At 37.6% G+C, this 21,048-nt stretch overlaps 1 protein-coding gene across 2 annotated transcripts; it reads right to left on the minus strand.

Moving 5' to 3' along the window:
• Window positions 1-1,107: 1,107 nt before the first annotated feature.
• On the minus strand, window positions 1,108-18,520 carry LOC113090823 (eyes absent homolog 3-like). 2 transcript variants are annotated; one of them, XM_026256431.1, is made up of 19 exons: window positions 18,370-18,520; window positions 13,662-13,776; window positions 13,304-13,353; window positions 12,353-12,459; window positions 11,952-12,035; window positions 11,802-11,871; window positions 9,669-9,778; window positions 9,299-9,436; window positions 9,007-9,086; window positions 8,583-8,763; window positions 7,723-7,892; window positions 7,404-7,487; window positions 7,216-7,305; window positions 7,086-7,144; window positions 6,728-6,888; window positions 5,819-5,933; window positions 5,546-5,667; window positions 4,476-4,576; window positions 1,108-3,527 (listed from the first exon to the last, which is right to left on the minus strand). In XM_026256431.1, the coding sequence occupies exons 2-19, from the start codon at window positions 13,683-13,685 to the stop codon at window positions 3,447-3,449; spliced, it is 1,827 nt and encodes a 608-aa protein (XP_026112216.1). In that variant the 5' UTR covers window positions 13,686-13,776; window positions 18,370-18,520; the 3' UTR covers window positions 1,108-3,446. The 2 variants fall into 2 exon arrangements, with proteins under 2 accessions (XP_026112216.1, XP_026112217.1); XM_026256432.1 differs by lacking the exon at window positions 9,299-9,436.
• Window positions 18,521-21,048: the final 2,528 nt, after the last annotated feature.

Here is a 21,048-nt window from a genome sequence, read left to right on the forward strand (position 1 = left end):
AACGGAACTGATCCTGGATGACCTTTTTATCCTCTTATACACGATCACAACAGATCACCAAAAGTGCACCTTTTTTTCCCAACATTTCACCATATTTTCACTTGTCTTAGTACAATACGCACAATCACAGATATAGATAAGAATACCTGTCTTTGTGTGTGCATGCATACATATTTTGGGGAATTCTGAGTGAAACCAGACCAAATCACCCAAAACCTCTTTAATTACGTCTTCATTTGTAAAACTGTGTTTTGTAATTGGTGAACATACAGCAGGATACAAGAAAGAGGAACTGATTAAAGTAGTATCTAAAAAATGGAGATAGATGGCATCAAATACAGCATTTTACATTACATTATGCCATATAATGGCATACATTACTGTATGTAGAGGCATATACCATGGTAGAGTCTGCACATATACCTCACATGCATCTGAAAAGTACAGCTAAAGTATAGATTGAGTCATATGGCACAGTGAGGACATTTACTGCATTGACAGTAAACTCTGCTCTAGCACAAAACCTTATGGCCACGCTATACCTTCATCACACCTTTTGATAACACACCGAAAAAATACTTTTACAAATATTATGCATTTTATTTGAGTTTTGCAAGTTAGGTAACAAGTGGGTTTTCTAACATGACAATTATTGCCTGTATTACTGTAATTATTTCAAAAAAAAAAAAAAAGGTTTTGAAACGTATAATGCTTTGTTTGCTCTTGAATGAATTGATTAATAAAAGTACAAAAAACAAATCATACGGTTGTTTTTTAGTGATTGAATCAAATGTTCTCAATATACAATATGATACAATAACCTTATGTTTTCAAACAATGCTTGCGCGGATGAAAATATGTATAACTGTAATGAGAGCAGATTTGAGAGGACTAGCGATGTAAAAAGTGTGATCACTTTGGATTTATGAAAATATACACCTTACTTGGGAAAATAGAACCAAAGTGAATAATAATAATAATAATAATAATAATAATAAAACAACAAGCTAAAACCTAAATCAAAAGATTTAAGGCTGAAATTTGTCCTAGAAGGTGTTTTCATGAGATTCGCACAATTATGAAACAGAGATGAACAAACTAAGCAGGTAGGCCAGCCTCAAAGTATTTAATGAACATCACTTACACAAAACCATAAAGTGTACAGATAGATATTTGCTTCTTCAGCCAGTTTCAGTCTGAATATGCCAGAGGTTCATCTATTGATCTAAAAGCTCAAGCTTAATCCCAGGGTTAGATAGAGCGCTTATTCTCTGGCTAAGAGAGCCATTACATCCTTTGATTGTCTATGCATTAGTAACAAATCCCAAGATCTCATGATGATAGTCATGTATCTTCAGCTTGTGCAGATAACAGACGATTTACAGGGACTCATTTTTTTTTCCTGAAAAATGCAAAGAACAAAGTAGGACATTGAGAGAAAAATACAATAAAAATAAAAAATGCACCAGAAGAGCAGTTTTTTTTTATTCAAGTTTAAGAACAACAGCATCTGATTGGTTGAGCTATGGAGAAAAATGATTTTTGCAGAGATGAAGTCAGCACACTTAAAAAAACACCAAACTAAAAGAAAATGCCAGGTAACAGCATTGACCTACGAGTCAAGGGTAACACTTCACCAGAAAAACAAATACAAACATATGTTTGTCATTGCATATGTTTGTCAAATTTCAGTAATTCCCTTTAAGATAATACATTTACTGAATGGCGATTATAGTTAAAAAGGCACAATATAAATATATACAGGAAAAGAAACAGACACACACACACCTATGCAAACAACAAAGAGTACACATTCTTAATTGTCAAAGCTGCTTGAATAAAAATGCTTTTTCTTCAGGCTCAGTAATGTTCAGTCAAAATCTTGCAGCAGTTAGGAATCTTAACACCCAAACCTGCTCGTAAAACCACCTTCAACCAAAATTGAAACAATTCTTTATCACTGAAATGTATTGCACACGATCACACAGTTTTTCTCCCAAACATGTACAATGGAAAGAAAACGGTCACAGGCTGGGGCCTTGCAGCTTCAAATCGATGGGTCATTTTGGCTATATGCAAGAGGTAATTTAGGTAATTTAGCAAAATCCCAGTCAGCCATTTGATTTTTCTCAGGAGACATGAATGCAGTTAGTTCATGTGGCTCATAATTGCATTATATCAAATATCAAGTTATATTTCTAATGAGATAGTATCATTCCAGGAGCCTATGTTCACCTTAATATGGATTTTAAAGAAATGGGTTAGCCAAAAATCTGAAGACGTTCACTTAAAATCTTCCCATTGCAGGAATCTCTTCATTTGCATTCAACTTCAACAAGAAATGTCACACCAAGTTTCAGCTGTTGATTAGGTCTGATGACAGAATTAGACTTCAGAGCTACAGCGAAGGGGAAGATTGTTTGTGAATAATTAAATTGCAGGTTTGTTCCTCATTAAATGACTTCTAGTATATAACAGTCTAAACGTATTTGACTTATATTATGGTGATTTTTGCATTTTGAAGCTCAAAAGTGCAGCATGAACATTCTTCTAAACATCTCTTTTCATGTTTCATGTTTGTCATATGGCTTTGGAACGAAAGTAATGTAAATCATTATGCCAATTCTCATTTTTGGGCAATTTATTCTTTCAAAAATGATGGACAAAATATACAAAAAGAAATTGTTTCCATTAGGCACTCTATAATTCAAATTGCCTAATTTAAAGCAGAAACGATGATGTGTGTTTAAAGGGTAAATTAAAGTAGATTCCTGGAACTGAGGAATATTTAGGAAAATGTGTATATAGATACTGTAAAAATGAAATGGGATCTATGCTAAACCCTTTAGGTACCATCTGTAGACAGATATTAAACAGGCCATATCTGCGATCTGTTGTAGGACTGAAATAATTGCATCATTTCTTAGAGGCTTCTAAAGCATGTCACCTGACATCTGATAAGAACCATTATCCTGACCTTTGGAATGAGTGCAAATCAAAATGACTCCAACTTACTTTTCAGCCCTTTAAAAAGAATGCAAAAAAAAAAGCGACTTCTATTAAGTTCACTCCTAAGTCTCTTTACCAGTGCAGACCTTTGGTCGTGGGTTGTTCCTTTGGTGAATCCAGTTAAGCTGAAGATGTTAAAGTACATCCTTTTTCCAAGAGAAAGATGCGGTGAGAATGGGAGTTTTTTTCCCCTCTTTTCCTCATGTATGGTTGTGTAGCGTCCCAATGCGAGATTCAACCTAGGCGAGGATAGCTGCCATTGAGGGAATGGAGGGCTTATGAGATCGTGTCACAGATCATCTTGAGTTCTTGTCTATGACAGCTGTAATGTCCCAGAGTCTACGTCAGCTGCTCCAAGGCTGTGCTGGACAAGGCTAGTGTGGATGGGATTGCTGATGGGTGCAGCCGGAGAGATCATGTCTTACCTCCAGCTCCATCTATAAGAAGTCCAGTTCCAGAGCTTGGTGAAGGGAAATCAGGTCTCCGTGAGAAGAGATTCGCCAAAACGGCATGTTGTGCTAAAGAGTGACGGGCACACGGTTTAGATCAAACATAACAAGTTCAATAAAGGGAACTTTCTATGAAAACACAAATTAATAGAATAAAGCAACAATTGTGAACCTTTATGTCAGGCCAGTTCAGCTGGGAGAGTCAGAACATTACTAAATGCGCTAGCTTAAGCATTTTCCAGTCATTAAGAAAGAAACAAATTATTACTTTTATTCAGCAAGGAGGCATGCATGATATTGCTCATTTCTTTAACTTTCTATTCATCAAAGAATCTTGAAAAAAAAAAAAATCCTCACAAAAAATAGATATCAGTTATCACAAAAATAACGTGGAAGCTCGTCTTTTTATGGCTTTGCACTCTAGCAATTATTGCAAAAGAGATTGTATTTGTTACGCAGGTTAGATCTTTATGAAGTGAACAAGAATCTTATGAGGCTGTTTTAGAAAGTATTGTTAGGTACGGTATTGCGGTATGGTTTGGTAACCTGTCAGTACAGCTTAAATCTAAGTTGATGCACCTGGCGGTGAAAACTGATGGGCATGATGAACATCTTAACCTGAGGAATGCATTCTCAATCAGATGGACAGGACTCTTGTTGATCAGACTCATTTCCTGCATTGACAGTATGAACTGCTTCTCTCTTGTAGAAGATATAGAGTCCCATTGTGTAAATTAAATCTGTATGAGAAATCTTGTAATTGTATCTGTAAATTTTTTTAACAAGTGTTTATATGGATAGATCTTTATCATTCTTTACTCTTATTTTTGTTTACTGTGTGTGCTTGCAACAACATGTCATCCATAATTTTCTTTCGAGGACAATAAAGTAGCAAATATGCATATTAGAATGATTTCTGAAGGATCATGTGACACTGAAGACTGGAGTAATGATGCAAAAAAGTCAACTTTGATAACAGGAATATATTACATTAAAAAAAAAAAAACCTGCTTGTACCTGCTTTGCTGCAAACTCTTCATCACGACCGTCCCCTATAACAACATAGGTCACTTTCTTCCCAAAGCGAGAGGTGATGCGTTCGAAGCAGCTCTCTTTTCCTGTGAACAGAAGTTACAGATCATGTGTTACACAGAACATCTACATTTATCCTTGTGCTCAGTTCATCAGATTTAGACAATGATTTTAAAGCAAAAGATCACCCAAAAATGAACACACTGTCGTCATTTATTCAAAACCATATATTTTATACAGTGGAACAGGCGGATTTTCAAAGAATATCTTGATATCTCTTCTATATAACGAAAGTGGATGAAAGCTCCAAAATGATTAAGAAAGGTAAAGCAAGCACGTGATCATAGCAATGTGGATGTTTGCACAAGCTCTGCAATCAGCACTCCAGTAAAGTCACGTCGCATTTATTTATAAAACACTTTTTTGACATCATTTTGTGTGTATTTGACTGCCTAAGCTGCAAAAACTCAATTTGGTACTCGCAAGGAAGTTTTATGTGCTTCGGATGTGACTGAGTGCATGGAAAACCATCACCGGAGTACTGATTAGTTTAAAAAGACTTTACAAGATGTGCAAATGATATTTTTGTGATGATGCAACAGTGACCCTAAGTGGCAATGCTATCATCTACCCCGAAATGCAAGCGAGGTGTGATGGGAAGCCGTTTTGAGAGTGAAAGAGAGAAGACATGGCGCCATTGAATCACTCATGCTGTTGAGTTGATCTGATACTCTGTTTGGACTTCTTTACATCTAACCTACATGCTATATTGAATAAATGCTTGCAGGAATTTCCCGCACTATAAATACGAAACCTGGGGGAATGAGTAAAACGATTTACTTAGTTTTGAGTAAAACTATTAGCGATCCCACACCAAAATTCAGGACCTGATTAAACATGTATAATATTATACAAGATTTTTGAAACAAATTTCCATGACTTTTCCAAAACTCTCTGGGTTTATTTATTTTTCCATGACTTTTCCAGGTTTTTCATGACCGTACAAACCCTGGTAAATGTCTCAATTAAAATGTTTGGTAAACCAAACCCATTACCTATTTTAGTGGCGCTGTAGATGTTCTCTATGGGAAAGACGTCACCCAGTCCATATAGAAGCACTTTAGCTAAAGCAGGAACCAGCTGAGTGGTGGTGACCAGAACATTCATACATCTGCCCCTGTGAACAAACACCAAAGAAACTGTTCAATGAAAGCTGAAGGATCTACACTGAGAAACCGGTTTAGCGTGTCGCTCTGGCACATCACACGCAGTGGTTGGGATGATTTCCTCTAAACCATGCATGTTCTGAGAACAGATACAGGCCTCACCTTGTCTGAATGAGCAAGAGAGATTTGAGGGCAGTGCTCAGCCAGGCATCTGTAACAGTCTCGATCTCAGAGCGCAGTCTGAGCAGTAGGTCTCTCTTCATTGGGCTCAGAAGACCTGCAAGATCAGCAGAAGATACTGACATCAAAATACATACATGCATATAAAGCTTATTGAGAAGTAGTAACTTAAAGATACTGCTGAACCTGGTCCGTATAGCTAGTTAATCCATGTAACACAACTAATACATGTTTTTTACTTTTTCTCTATCCATCCATCTTTATAAACTCTATCTTTATCGTTATATTTAGGCTATGTACACAAAAAGCCAGGGCTTTCCTTTTTTCTCGTCTCAAGAAATATTGCTGTTCACACAAAACCACAAATCTATGAAGTATACATGCCAGACCATAGTTTCACAAAATATACGGACTCGTTGTCTACACGAAAACACAAGGGCGGCTTTTTCAGATTTATCCACTCTGGGATCTGGTATCAAAAATATCGGTTTCACTCTTCTACAACGGCAGATCTGTGTGGACTAAACGCCTATACGATGAAAAAAATGCATCTCCCTGTGGACAAGGCCTTATTGTCGTTGGTGTAACTTCATTTTCACTGTGGGGTAACACTGCTACGCTTGTGTACAAGTTATAGTTTGCTGGAACAATAAAGCAGCTCTTCCACACAACCTATGTCAATTCAATCAGACAGCACACACGAGGACGTCTTCAACTTCATTCCAGTATTCCTGATTAGATATCAACTAAATATGAGAGGAAAGTATGCTAGAGGGCAAGGCAAGGAAAGACTACCTGACTAATAATGGTACAGTAACAGCGCCACCGTGTGGGAACAGTGTTGGGAACATGCAGCGTGGCTTGGAGCGAAGTTATGAGACACACTCTCACCTCCCACATTCCCTTTGAATCCGTTGTAGATCTCTTTGAGCCGGCGATATCTGAAGGCCAGCTTACGCATCCACTCCACTCCTCCCTGTACCGTGGAGGTGGACCCTGGACCACCGCCTGCACTGGGCCCGCTGAAGCCATCGCTGGAGAAGCTGTAGTTGCTAGGCCAGAATGATCACTATTAGATGTGTTCTTACAGACTAAACTAAAAAACAATTACCAAGAGCTTTTACACAAAGCCTTTGTCATAGATGTAATGGCAAAATGTGTGTTTTGAGGTTATGAGCGAAAGAGTAGATTATAGCTAGTTTAAGGAGATGTAATATTGCTGGAAAGCTCATCATGAAGGTTTCATTACCTCAGGTCCTGTCCGTTGTCATCTGAGGCGACATCATCAACATGGACCTGATCACATTCCTGTGTTGAGAGGAGGGGCAAATGTTATTTCCATGAACAAAGCAAACTCACCCTTGTTTCACTCTGCTTACCTCCAGATCATTGAAGAAGAGATGCGTGTCGGCGAGCTCAAAGATCAGCTCCTCCATCTGAAGACCCAGATTGAGAACGGTCGCTGGGTCCTGAATAAATAAAAGCATTCCAGGAAACAGCAAGAACGTGAGAAGGTGAAAAAAACGGGCATACTGCCAGTTTGGGATTCTGCAAAGCAGTTCTGTACCTTGCCAAACTTCTGTGCAAATGAGCCGGTAAGAAGAGAGTGGAAAATGATGATGGTTTCATCCAGATCCCACAAGAAGACACGCTGAGAAAAGAAAGAGTTTGTTATGTTTTTTGCAACTGGCTGTTGTCCAATCCATTATGCTCATCTAATGATTCATCGCTCTACTCTATATTTTAGTACATTTAGCAAAAAATAAAGACCCTGACCATCTGTTTAGCTGAGCAAGCTCAATTTAATGCATTTTACTTCGAGTCACCATTCCCATACCCTTTGGACTTCAGAATGTGAAAAAAACTATGCAAGGTTGCTACATTACCTCAAGGTCATTGTCTGTGGATTGGGAACCATCAGATTTCTTGGCTTTGCCTTTAGCTTTGCCAGGAGGATTTTTGCAGTTTGTCTCATCTTGGTCCCTTTCTCCTGTGGGCAGGGCCATCCCATCAGGCAGAGCCACACCTGTTGGGAGCGTCCCACCTGGGGATGCATCTGATAAAATGAGCAAAGAACATGAACTGCAGTGAGAGCCAGAAGAATGAAGGCATCCGCAATGATCATCTAGTCCAGCACTGTACAGGGCAACAGTTTTGCTCCCATTTATTATTAAAAATGCTACTACTGCAATACTTTTAATACTCAAATTAATAATTATATTAATTACAGCTGAATTAATGTGTTATACTCGTGTAGCAAAGTATATAATGTACATTAGAATTAGAGCAAAGGTCATGTATCTCTCGCTTTGCAATGAAGAGGTGTTGAATATGCAACCAAAACATATATATCTTCTGCCTAGCAACAAAAGCTTGCTACATAATGCAGGAAAGGAAGTGGGGTGTTGAGCTTGTATGTAAAAAAATAAATAAAAAGAATAATATGTGTAACCCATGCAGACCCCTTAGGGGGAATATAAATACAACAGCTGAAAACAGTTGTGCTGCTTAATATTTGAGTTGAAGCCTTTTTTCAGGTTTCTTTGATAAATAAAAGGTTTTAAACAGCATTTATTTTACATAGAAATTGTAACATTACGAATGTCTTTACGGTCTTTTTGGACACTTTAAACATAATTTTTAGCCATTTACAGAAGGTGGGGAGAATTTCTACTACTAGTATTTTCAGTTTATGTTCTTAAGTGAGGTTTTATTGTGCAGTTACAGAGGGATGATGATGACACACCTGTTGTGTCAGGCAGGTTTGCTGAGGCACTGCCTTCAGTTTTAATGGCTGGATATCCAGGTGCCACGACACCTGCTCCATCTCGATCACTGCTGGGCAACCCAGCCGACAGGTAACTGGGAGGAGGAGCGTAGTACTGCGAGAACTGACTCGGACCAAGAGAGCTGTAACCTGAAAACTCCTGGAGGAAAATAAATTAAGATTTAAGAAGTTTACATCATGTTCATTGTTTGTTCAACAAAACAATCTGGTAGTTTCACGGTGTCCTTTAAGAATCTTTTCTTTTTCATGTTTTTGAATCAGTTTTCCATAAGAAATTGTATATTGCAACATACATCACTGTCAAGTACGGATGTTTTATTATTTTTGCTCCAAGTCTGTAGATAATGTAAAAGCATTCTCTCTTCACTGGAGATGGACTCACCTGATGTGTGCCAGCAGTTGTGGTCACAGCAGTAGCTGGGGGGATGTTAGTGTACACACTGGATGTAGTGAAACAGGAGCCTGGTTGGGGATAAAGAACAATTATACAGGATGTCAAACAACCAAAGCATCCGATCATGATTAGAATTACTGAATGAAATGCTGTTAATGGAAGTGGTTTTGGCTGATGGAACTGGATGGGTCTTTCTCCTCAGCGGTCCCTGATAAGGTTGTGAGGTGCAGAGAGCGTGTAGAAACACACAGAAAGAGAGAGAGAGCGGTAGCAGGCTTGCCTTGGCTGGGGTAGGAGTAGTGGATCTGGTTGGGTTGGTTTGAGGTATAGGCTGAGCTGAAGCTGAAAAACCCCGTCTGACCAACAGAGGGTGCCTCGGGCAGCCGCGACTCTGTCTTTAAGCCTGGCCACATGGTGCCTGAGGCCGTGCATGGATAGATGAAGCAGGAGAGGGCAAAGGGTGGAGGAGAGAGGGGATGCAGAGATGAAAAAGGTGATTAAAGGGAGGATAAGAACAGGATGTAACATTGAGACATGAACATGAATCTGACTGCCAGCGTACAGTGTGAATGCAGGGTGAGGGTTAAGTGGAATGAGTTTGGGTGAAGTGTTCAGAGGAAATAAAGACGGCAACTGGGTGAAGCACAGACCAAATGGTGGCAGTCCGTACGTCTGGCCCGACTGAGGAAAGCCGCTGTATACGGTCGACTGGCCCAGGGAGGGGAAAGCCACTTGACTGGCATATGCAGTGACAGCAGTGCTGAACAATAATGGAGGAGAGTTACTAGCTGAACATTTAATAACACCGCTTAACTTAGGGAGACCGCTAGATTTAATTAGTATGATCTTAAAGTTGATCTAACTCTAATTTTGATAGTTTTAACAGAAGATTTGCTTTCAACATTTCATGTTTTATATATTTATATATTTACAGTCGTGGCCAAAAATATTGGCCCCCTTGGTAAATATGATCAAAGTCTCTAAAAATTGATCTGCATTTTTAATCCTTTTGTTTTTTGTTTTTTTATAAAAAAAAAACAAAAAAAAAAAAACAAGAAAAAAAATTGTATCCTTTCATTGGATAATAAGAATTTAAAACGGGGGGAATACCATTATGAAATAAAGGTTTTTCTCAAATACTCGTTGGACAATTATTGGCACCCCTAGAAATTCTTATGAGTAAAATATCTCCGAAGTATATTCCCATTCATATTCACAGTTCTGAGCACTCCAGCATGATTATAAATATGAAATTATTCAGACATGGCTTCCTGTTTCACAGAAAGGGGGAAACAAAGATCAAATTCCCATAATCATCCAAAAAAACTAAGAATATATTTCTGATGTGCAGAAAAAGATAATTGAGCTCCACAAATTGGTGAGTTGGCTTTAAGAAAAGTGCTAGAGCAGTGAAAATTCCCATTTCCAACACAGAGCAATAATTAATAATTTCCAATCAACAGAACATGTTACGAATCTGCCTGGAAGAGGTCGTGTGTCTATATCGTCCTAATGCATGGTGAGGAGGTCAGTTTGAGGGGCTAAAGACTCTCCAAGGATCACAGCTGGAGAATTGCAGAAAATAGTTGAGTCTCGGGTCAGAAAACCTTTGAAAAAAATTGTCAAACAGCAGCTACATCAACACATGTTGTTTGGGAGGGTTTCTAGAAAAAATCTCCTAGCTCATCCAAAAACAAACTAAAGCATATTCAGTTATCAGACCCGACTGGAACTTCAAATGGGACTGGTTTCTATGGTCAGATGAAACTAAAAAAATAGCTTTTTAGCAGTAAACACTCAAGATGGGTTTGGTGAACATGGAGATAAAAAGTACTCCATGTGTACAATGTTAGAATACAGCTGTATTTTTGATGTTGTGGGCCTATATTTCTGCTGGAGGTCCTGGACATCTTGTTTAGACAAATGGCATTCTATCAAATACCGACAGATAAAAAATCAAAAAGTGACTGACCCTATTAGAAATCTTATAATAGGCCATGTTTGGATCTTCCAACCGTACAATAATCCAAACACAAACCTCAAAAACAACACAGAAATGGTTCACTGAGCTCAAAACCAAGCTTCTGCTATACCCCTTACAGTCCTCTGACCTGAACCCTACAGAAAATGAGAGGAGTAAACATAAGAGGAGAAGCTGGGAATCTGAATGGTCTGGACTGATTCTGGATGAAGGAATGGTCTCTGATCTCTTGTCAGGTGTTCTCTAACCTCATCAGGCATTATAGGAGAAAACTCAGAGCTGTTAAACTGGCAAATAGAGGTTTTGAAAATTATTGAATAAAAGGGGGCCGTTAATTGTGGCCAATGTGTATTAGAGAAAAACATTTATTTAATAATAATATTTCCCCTCCATTTTAAATTCTTATTATCCAATGAAAGGATACATTTGTGAATTTATTAAATAAAAGATCAAAAGGATTAACAATGCAGAAAAATTTTCACAGCCTTCTTTGATCATATATTTTTGGCCACGACTATATACACAAACATACACACACACACTTAGTAAAACTATAAATATAATTATTATATATAATATAATCATATAAAATAAAGTTAAAATCCAAACAATATTTTGTATTGAAACATATAACAATTATGCAAATACACAATAAGACCAGCAGTGTATTAAGCAAGCAAACAAGGCAGACTAGACTACTGCAAGACTACATTCAGTGCAGGTTTTATTATTTATAAAGCCATCATCGACTGCATTATAAAAGATACTAACCCACTAATAGTAAACAACTTCCAGTACTTACTTGCTTCCTTGGTAGATCTGTGAGGTATATTCAGTGGCTGTGGTTGTGGTGAGGTCTTTGCATGTCACTGCTGTAGAAAAATGAGGATGTTATGTTACAAATGTATAATGCGTTAAATAAAAGTCTGAGCATGACAGCAACGAGCCTTACCACTGTGAGCATATGCATTTTCTGTGACACAGCCCTGGGATCTTGATATCGTCTCTTGATTTGACTGGTCTGGACCTCCAGGCACTGCCGGAGACAATGAATGAATGAATGAATGAGGGATTGACAGGTTGCATAATGTTTACACATCTTAAAAACAGGTAGGGACACTATAATCTTTTAGCAATTTTCAATTTATCTATTTAAAACAACAGGAAAAATAAAGTTTCAATCAACGGAAATATCAATTCAATAAGAGAACTGCAAAGTATTTAAAATGTGTAATACAAGAAGTAAAACAGTAAAAATGACATTATTTAAAAAATAGTATGTCCTCTACACTGCATTTATTTAAAATATATAATATTACAATACATTTCAGATGAAATTTAAAAGCTCCTTACTTGTGTGTAAGTGTGGGACAGAAGACGGTGGATAGGAATTGACCTCCGATTGACCAGCCGATTTGTTCTGGTTAGTAGAGTCACTGCTGTCATTAGCAGCCACACTTCTGCAAAATAACAACTTTTAGAAGCATGTCCCAGTGACACAAGAATGGCCATCACGTCTGTAACAATATGATTCTGATTCACAACACCTTGATTTGATTCAGATCTCAATTCCATAATGATTCTAGAACATGTACATTTTTCTCTCAACTAACAGTGGATCCATTGTAAATTTAAATTTTCTCATAAGGCAGATTTTGTACAAACTCTTTTTATAGCAACAAAGCACACAGACTACTGCAATGTTTTGGATGGGAGGTGCATTAACAAATATTATTTTTATTTTTATTAACGCACTTAAAAAACAAAACAAAACTAAAAAAACATAATAAGACTACAAGACTGAACTTGAGATTTAAGAATTGACATTGGCTTGTTAAAATGAAGAAATGAGGAAATCAGTTTTAAACCCAGCTCCTAAGATAAGTCTTTAAGATAAGGTTTGAAAACTGTCATCTTCAAAATGTCTTTAATCTTGTGCATGAGATTAAAGTATTGACTGCAGCCCTTCTGATGCCTTGTTTTTTTATGTCTTGACATTCTGATAAAAGATAAAGTGTGATTGAAGTTTGCCAATTATCCAAAAGGAAATCATACTTCACTCTGACAAGAAACTCTCTGTTCTTTCTCTTTACCCTCATTTTTCAACTTGCTCAAGTGCATAGTGGTAATAAAGCAAGATTACAATCTTATACCCAGTTCCTTGATCTGTACTGTTTACAATGGCATCTTCATCCTTTATCCTAGCAGCCCAATCCTGAACTAGCAAGCTGTAGTCTATATGCAAGCTACATATGAAAATATCAAATGTACCACTCCATGTAATGAAAAAGCACATGGACCCACCGTGAATCACCCTCCTGACTCACTTCTGGATCATGCCGAGCTTTTTTTGTCTATTCGATCAAAACAACAGAAAGAAAGGGTTATGTCTCTCATGGTGTTGAATTATTAACAGTAGACATTTAACACAATAATGTGTAACATTTCAAGCAGTGACTGCAGTGTCCTTCGGAGTGGCTTGCTATAAAAGTAATAAAGGTGCTTATAAAGTGATTAAAATTATGAAAAGAAATAATGTCCAGTTTTAGCACCCTTTTTAACTGAATATCTCAAAGTCAAAAACAAAGTAGTTTGCTCTTGTTGTCAACTACATATGAATGTTTCTTCATTCCTGACTGGTCAGTAAGTGCACTGTACTCACAGGTAGCTCTTGCGATTCGTCCATGGCTGTGGGAGAGGACGTCTTCACTGTCCACCCTGATAAATCTGCACCGTCAGTCTCTGCAGTTTCCGCTGCTTCTGCTTTGGCCAAGGCCCTGCAGGAAAGACACAAGTCAACATCGTGAGACATCTTTATATATGCTCCTCCAGTCCCTGCCTCTCCATCTCACTGGAGCCGATCCTTGTCAGGTGTGTGCGTGTGCCACTGAGGAGCTAAGCATTATGGGAAAGTCAAGGGGGAAAATGGGTCTTGTGGGTCCTAATCCCACAGTCACCCTGGTGGCAGGTGAGGCACGTGAGGCTCCCCCACAAAAGCACCAGATGTTTCCTCCGAACCCTCCCACTTTCCAGCACACATGCCTGGATTATATTGCAGTGTCTCCTTACATGTATACTAACCTACATTTGGTGAAAACTAGGAAGCTTGTATTCTTTTTCTGATTATATCAAAGGCATTAGGTGTTTCTACGCAAGCTGTCACATTCAAAAGGTGGGAGAGGATAAGATCTAACCTAATTTTATTCACCCCGTGCCTTCTTTAAACTGCATTTAATTGGAGAATCAAGCAGGAAAGAGAGAAAGCGGGTCAGACGCTCATTTACACTTTTACCAATTTTGCCAATTTTACAGACGCTTGCTAAAGCTTCATTCACGTAAATGCTAGACTACAATATTTAGTAAATCACGTGTAGCTCTGAGCGATGCTTATGCAACATCTAGCTCGATGTCTCAGGAACGTGATCTGGATATGTAAATCAACTTCATTGTGTGGAAAAAAAAAAAAGTGAACCGAAAATTAAAACAATTAATTTAGGTCAATGTGCGCAGTCCATCTTTAAAAGCTTAGTTTGAAAATTCTGCCATCATTTATTTACTTGTCACTCTAAACCTGCTCATCATGACTAATATATAATCCTTTTTTTTTTTTTTACTCTTCCAATGAAAATCATTGTCCACACAAATATTGGAGACCACTGACTTAGACATTTCTCAAAATATTATATTTTATCTTCTACAATGGAAACAAATACAGGTTTGGAATAACATAAAGGTGAGTAAATAATGATACTTACTCAGTTAAAGCCATCCTTAAAAATATTCTTGTTTGCCGTTTTTGCTTTTAGTTTGACAGACTTGCTGATTGTAAATTTGCGTTAAGACCGGCCAATTTTTTTTGCTCTTCAAACAACTACTGTATTTTCCGGACTATAAGTCACACTTTTTTTTTTCATAGTTTGGCTGGTCCTGCGACTTATAGTCAGGTGCGACTTATTTATCAAAATTAATTTGACATGACCCAAGAGAAATGAACTAAGAGAAATTAACCAAAAGAAAACATTACCGTCTACAGCCGCGAGAGGGCGCTCTATGCTGCTCATTGCTCCTGTAGTCTACACTGAAAACATATAGCGCCCTATGGCGGCAGGAGACAGTAATGTTTTTTCTTGGTTCTAAATAAATGCGACTTCTAGTTCAGTGGGACTTATATATGTTTTTTTCCTCATCATGACATATTTTTGGACTGATGCGACTTATTCTTAGGTGCGACTTACAGTCCGAAAAATACGGTAATACAAAAGCAATAAAATAATATTAATTATATTTAAGAATAGTAAATATATAAATTTTCTAGGCCTACATACAAATGAAGGCTATCTTCCTTAATAAAAAAAAACCCTGTGACATCATCTATGTTTACACTATTGGTTTACGGATGTCACACTGTGGCCTGTGCATTCGCATCGTCTCATATTCTCATTCACTGTCAGAGTCAACGGTTCGCGCTTGGTAATGACAGCTGTGGCTGCAGTAAACAAAATGTTCGCGATCACTGTTCAAAGTCATACAGGTTCGGGCACCATAATAAATCTAAAAAATGCATTAAAACAGATCGACACCGCTTTAACTTGGCACGAAGCTCTGGAAAAACTGTGCCCAGATCTTTTCTCATCCTTTCTCCCGTCTAGTCTAAAATGGTAACCATGTCGACTGTCACTTTATGTTCGAAAATCTATTGCACGAATCGATTGGACCAACCAACACAAGTTTCGAAAACGAAAATAGGAAATTGATTTTAACGACCTTCTCTCGGAGTGCGTCCAGGTTTTTTTTTTTTTTTTTGGAGCGAGTCCAGTTCTTTTTTTTTCTTTTTTTTTTTGAAACACGAGTCATACAGCAACTGCAGCTACGGACAAACAAGCATAACAGCAAATAATACTTCTGCACAATGTTTCTCTTTTTACAACAGAAATGTGAATTCTGCCGGTTTTCAGACAGTCTCATGCATACAGATACAGATTCGGGCTAGAATCGCCTAGGGCTGTCAAAATAGCTGAAAAAACTAAATTCGAATTTTTACGTAAATATGATCTAAATTTAATTGTATTCGAATTTAAAATGCATAATTTCAGTGAGGGTGAAGAAAAGCTATTTTCTTCTCTTCTGAGGCCTCAAGATAGCGCATAGAGCAAAATATTACTGCACGTTTATTCAAAGAATTAGAATACATGACTGTGAAAAAACAACAATATTTATAATAATTTATATGAACCAATTATTATTCATGAAGTTGCTTAAAGAACTATAGACAAAACAGCGTCATGTATGCATGCATTGTTAAATAAATAAAAAGAGCGGAAAACCAGTCACACAGAATATTTTTTTTCCATTTAAAAACATGAGATGCAGTGGGATGGGGAACAAAAACGCAACAAAGTCTCGAGATATTTTTATAAAATTAAATACATTAATATTACGTCTTTTTTTTTGAGAACTTTCCACATCTTTTTGAGACCCGCACATGTAGCTTGTTTTTTACATCGAAACTTAAAAAAAAAAAATGATAGACCGACCTACCGACCCTTCAAAAAAAAGAAAAATACTGTTACTGTAAACCAAAATATTTTTAAGGATGGCCTAATTTAAGATCAATATGATTATTTACATGATTTCCTCTCGTCGCATGACGAATATGTGAGAATGTCTAATTGTACGTTTAAATTAATTTGTGTTCAAGGTTCAAACTATGAATATCAATTAATAGGTTTATAAAATGTTATTGTTTTTTTTTTTTGTTTTTTTTTATGACTGCTTTTATGTTGGTGCAAATGGAAGAAACTGTTAATTTCGAGTTAGTCTTAAAAACACACTTCACTAAGATTTACACAACAACGACGTGCTAAAAACAAAACAAACACAAAAAGGAATTTCCTTTGCGTTTTTCACGTACAGAAAACAACCTTGTCAAACCTATCCCTATTCACATAGATCTGCAAAGATGACTTAAAACACTTTGCCAGGTCAGTAGTTGGCAATGTCACTGTATATCAGCCTTCCCATGAACCCACACTAACTGTGTTTGAGCTACGATGAACTAGGTTAGACCTCAGATGAACTTGGATTAAGCTAGACAGCAAACATACCATGGTACCTTTTTTAAGTTATACAGCTGGTGCAGGTTTCTATGATGTTTTACAAAGTCCGTTGCATATTTTCCTTTTAATTAGAATTTTAAGCCATAAAGCTCTACTTAAAAGAATAATAATAATAATAATAATAGCTTTATTAAAAATGGGACTGCAGTAACATGTACATTTATTGTTGGCTGCAGGCTCCTAATTTTCAATGTTCAATCATTACAAACATGTAAAATTGTATTGATGACTGAATTCAAGTTGAAAGAATAAAAATAGTTCAAAAGAGGGAAGGCAATTAATTTTTTCTTACGTTTTTAAAGGCTACATTTATTTGGTCAGAAATACAGTAAAAACTGTAATATTGTGAAATATTGTAATAATTTAAAATGCATGGTCCTCCAGATTTGTTTCTCAATAAACATTTCTGATTATCAGTATTGAAAAAGGTTGGCTTTTTTTTCTTTGTTGAAACCCTGATACATACATTTTACAGGATTCTTTGAAGACAAAGTTCAAAAGAACAACATTAATTCAAAAAGAACTTTGCTTTTTTTGCAAATGTCCTCACTGTTTTCTCTAATGCATCCTTCTGCATACACATCTTCCGCATTAAGAATTCTGAGACAAAACAGATTTTTTATTTTTTTTTAATGTTTTCGTATACATTCAGTCATGCATACATTAAAGATTTATAAACATCTATGTCAGATATAAATATAGGTCAGCTCAGCTAGAAGTTGGTGTATGTGTTCGCAGCATTAATCTATCAAGGAAAAAAACAGCAACAGGAGGCTCTCAATAGCAGAGACTAATTACTTAAAAACGGGAGACCAATGAAAGAGAGGATCCCACATCTGATTTCGTGCTCTATTTTTCTAGTATTTCGTTACAAAAACAACGTCTTGTTTCTATGAAGCCCAAAAGTGCAGTCTATGTAGGACACTTAATAGGGTTTGAGACACAGACAGCGTTTCTCTTCAAAACTGTGGCTAGTTCACCGACGATGTCCAAGATACTACACACATTTAACGTGTTAATCATTTGGAAACACGCAATACACGGCTGACATACACAACATAAGAGGACACAACATAAGCTGTTTTCAAGTGGTAACGTTAGCTTTGATAATGTAGCGTTTAGCACAGTTTGACCAATTAGCCACTGTGTGTTATTTAGCTCGTGGCTCACTGACCTTACCATTTCACACTAAATAGCTCATTAAAGCGCTCAAATACACAATGTACGGCGCATTAAAGGGAAATAAACACTTACCATGTCACTAAATGCTACTTTCGAGGAAACTTTATGTTTCCTTGAACTGAAATTCCCTCGGAGGGGCGCCGTGTGTTGTTAGGGACAACTATTTGGCAGGAAGTCGCTACAGTTCGCAACGCGCATGCGCAGAATGGACAATATAATCTTCTTCTTCTTTTGGAGTTTTATGGCGGTTGGCAAACAAACGATAGGTACATTCCCGCCACTTACTGTCCTGGAGTGTGGACCATTGATTGAACAGGAAGAACTAAATCAAACAATTAATTGAATAAATAAATAAACAAACAACCCCTTTTAAATCCTGTTAAACAGATCTACTTTTTTAAAAGTATGTAATTAAAGCATTATATATTTTATAATGATTTAAGCCATTATTCGAGTTTTAAGTGTAATATTTTCTATCCCTTTTTATTTTAATTCTTTCAACAGAAATGCTCTTTCATTACAATATGAAGAACAATCTAATAGTGTATGCTCTACAGTTTCTGGTATTGCACACAGACTACAGTTCCCAGACTTTCCAACTTGCAAAAAGTCATTTCAGGGAGGTATCCCGACCCCCCCGCCCACACTGACAATTGATTGGTTGATTTGCAGAAACAGGCCAATCAGGATGCTCTCTGTCTGAGATGCACTTCGCACACACGCACATTAGCACACACACGCAAGGTCTCTCGCTCCCTCTCCCTCTCTGCCGTGCGCGCGCTACACCGTTTGAAACACAGTATCTGTTTCGCATGCGCGCTTTTGCTCGCTCGGTCTAGATTCCGGAAGATTTTAACTAATTTGCGGGTCTCAGGGAGCCGCTTTTAATATGCGGGAGACTCCCGGAACTTCCGGGAGACTTGGGATGTCTGCAGTTCCCAGACTCATGCTTTTTAATTTTATATAGTACAAAAATTAAGGCAGTATGGCCAATGAGAATTCTAGTAATAATTGTATATTCTCTTCTACTACCAAAATTAACTCTTTCAACCCCAACTTGATTTCAAATATGATAAAGATGTCTTCCTCTCTCCTCCTTATTCCACACTTCTTGCCATCTAATTTTTATTGATGTACTAATTTTAGCCTTAACTTCCTCTTTGTTTTGTGGAATAATCATTTCTGTATGTGATAATTTCAGCTCCTGTTTTGCTAAATGATCCACAACCTCATTTACATCCACTCCCACGTGTGCTGGGACCCACAGGAAACATATCTTAATACCTATGTTATTTACTATTTTATTTATGGGAAGTCATGGCCTAATGGTTAGAGAGTCAGACTCCCAATTGAAGGGTTGTGAGTTCGAGTCTCGGGCCAGCAGGAATTGTGGGTGGGGGGAGTGCATGTACAGTGCTCTTTCCACACTCAATACCACAACATAGGTGCCCTTGAGCAAGGCATCGAACCCCCAACTGCTCCCTGCATGGGCGCCGCAGCATAAATGGCTGCCCACTGCCCTGTGTGTTCACTGCTCTGTGTGTGTGCACTTCGGATGGCTTAAATGCAGAGCACAAATTCTGAGTATGGGTCACCATACTTGGCTGAATGTCACTTTCACGCCATCTTGGCAACGCCTCCGTGCAGCTATTTCGGACTAACAAGACCAGCTCCTATCTAAATGAATGGGCATAGAGTCAGAACTTCACTTTCCCTGGTCACCATGACATAAAAACTGCATGTATAGAAACAGCAGTAAAATATGATAAAAATCGCTGAAAATGTTTTATGACTTTGCCCCAATATAAGGTTTAAAACACCCTTTTCCCCACAGGTTTTACTTTTACTATACGCATGTGCAAGTGTTCCTCAACTGTGCACATAAGTCAGTGGAACCAGACGATAGGATTAAATGTTCCCCGTCTTGACTGTTAAAAGCAGATGATTGGCTTTCCAGCGGGAGGGGCGGGACATTTGCATACAACCGCCATCTTTGCCGTTACGGGTTTTCCTTATATAGTTGTATTGAGGATCGAGGAAGTGGCATGTCTCATATAAATGGTCTCTTGTATACTATAACAAACATAGAAGGTTATGTCTTAAAGTGATACTCCACTGTGTTTTCATATTAAACTATGTTTTTCCCTTAACTAAGACGAGTTGATACATACCTCTCTTGTCTCAGTGCGTGCACTCAATCGCTTTGGCGCGTGGTGACACTTTGAAAGCACTTAGCTTAGCCCATTCATTCAATATGGGCCAAGCAGAGAAGCTACCAAACACCTCCACGTTTTCCCTTAAATACAGTTACTCGCCTAGTGTAACTCGACCTAGGACGGTAACACAAAACAAAACGTTACGCTTTTCTAAGCGTGTAAAATGGATCATATTGTATGGCAGAATACCATGGCAAGTGCTTGTAAGCACTTCGTCTTGGCGCGGTAATATCTTCACTAGAGGGAGCAGGGGCCGGTGAGAGGATTTTTCAAGAATGAAGATATTACTGCGCCAAGACGAAGTGCTTACAAGAGAATTATAATGTCATGTATTTTTGTATGTATGTGTATGTATTTTTTTCACACTTTAAGAGTGACATCAAATATTGCAAACACTGTTCTTAAAGATCGAAGGTATCTCATGCGACAGAATGTGAAGCTTACTTTGGATTTGGAAGTGCCTTAATGCCTTCCTCTATTGGAATGCATTGTCCGAAAGCAGCATTTTAGAGCCAATGTATTTTTTTCATTACTT

Source organism: Carassius auratus, unplaced genomic scaffold (assembly GCF_003368295.1).
Source record: "Carassius auratus strain Wakin unplaced genomic scaffold, ASM336829v1 scaf_tig00214021, whole genome shotgun sequence".
NCBI classification, from domain to species: Eukaryota; Metazoa; Chordata; class Actinopteri; order Cypriniformes; family Cyprinidae; genus Carassius; species Carassius auratus.

What these genes read in the sequence shown, in the direction of transcription:
- LOC113090823 (XM_026256431.1), bottom strand. Translation starts at nt 13,685, where the DNA reads ATGGACGAATCGCAAGAGCTACCT. An exon ending in ACGAATCGCAAGAGCTACCT is followed by an intron (nt 13,354 to 13,661) that starts GTGAGTACAGTG and finishes TTGATCGAATAG; the next exon opens with ACAAAAAAAGCTCGGCATGA. An exon ending in ATTCAAAGGGAATGTGGGAG is followed by an intron (nt 5,934 to 6,727) that starts GTGAGAGTGTGT and finishes CTGATCTTGCAG; the next exon opens with GTCTTCTGAGCCCAATGAAG.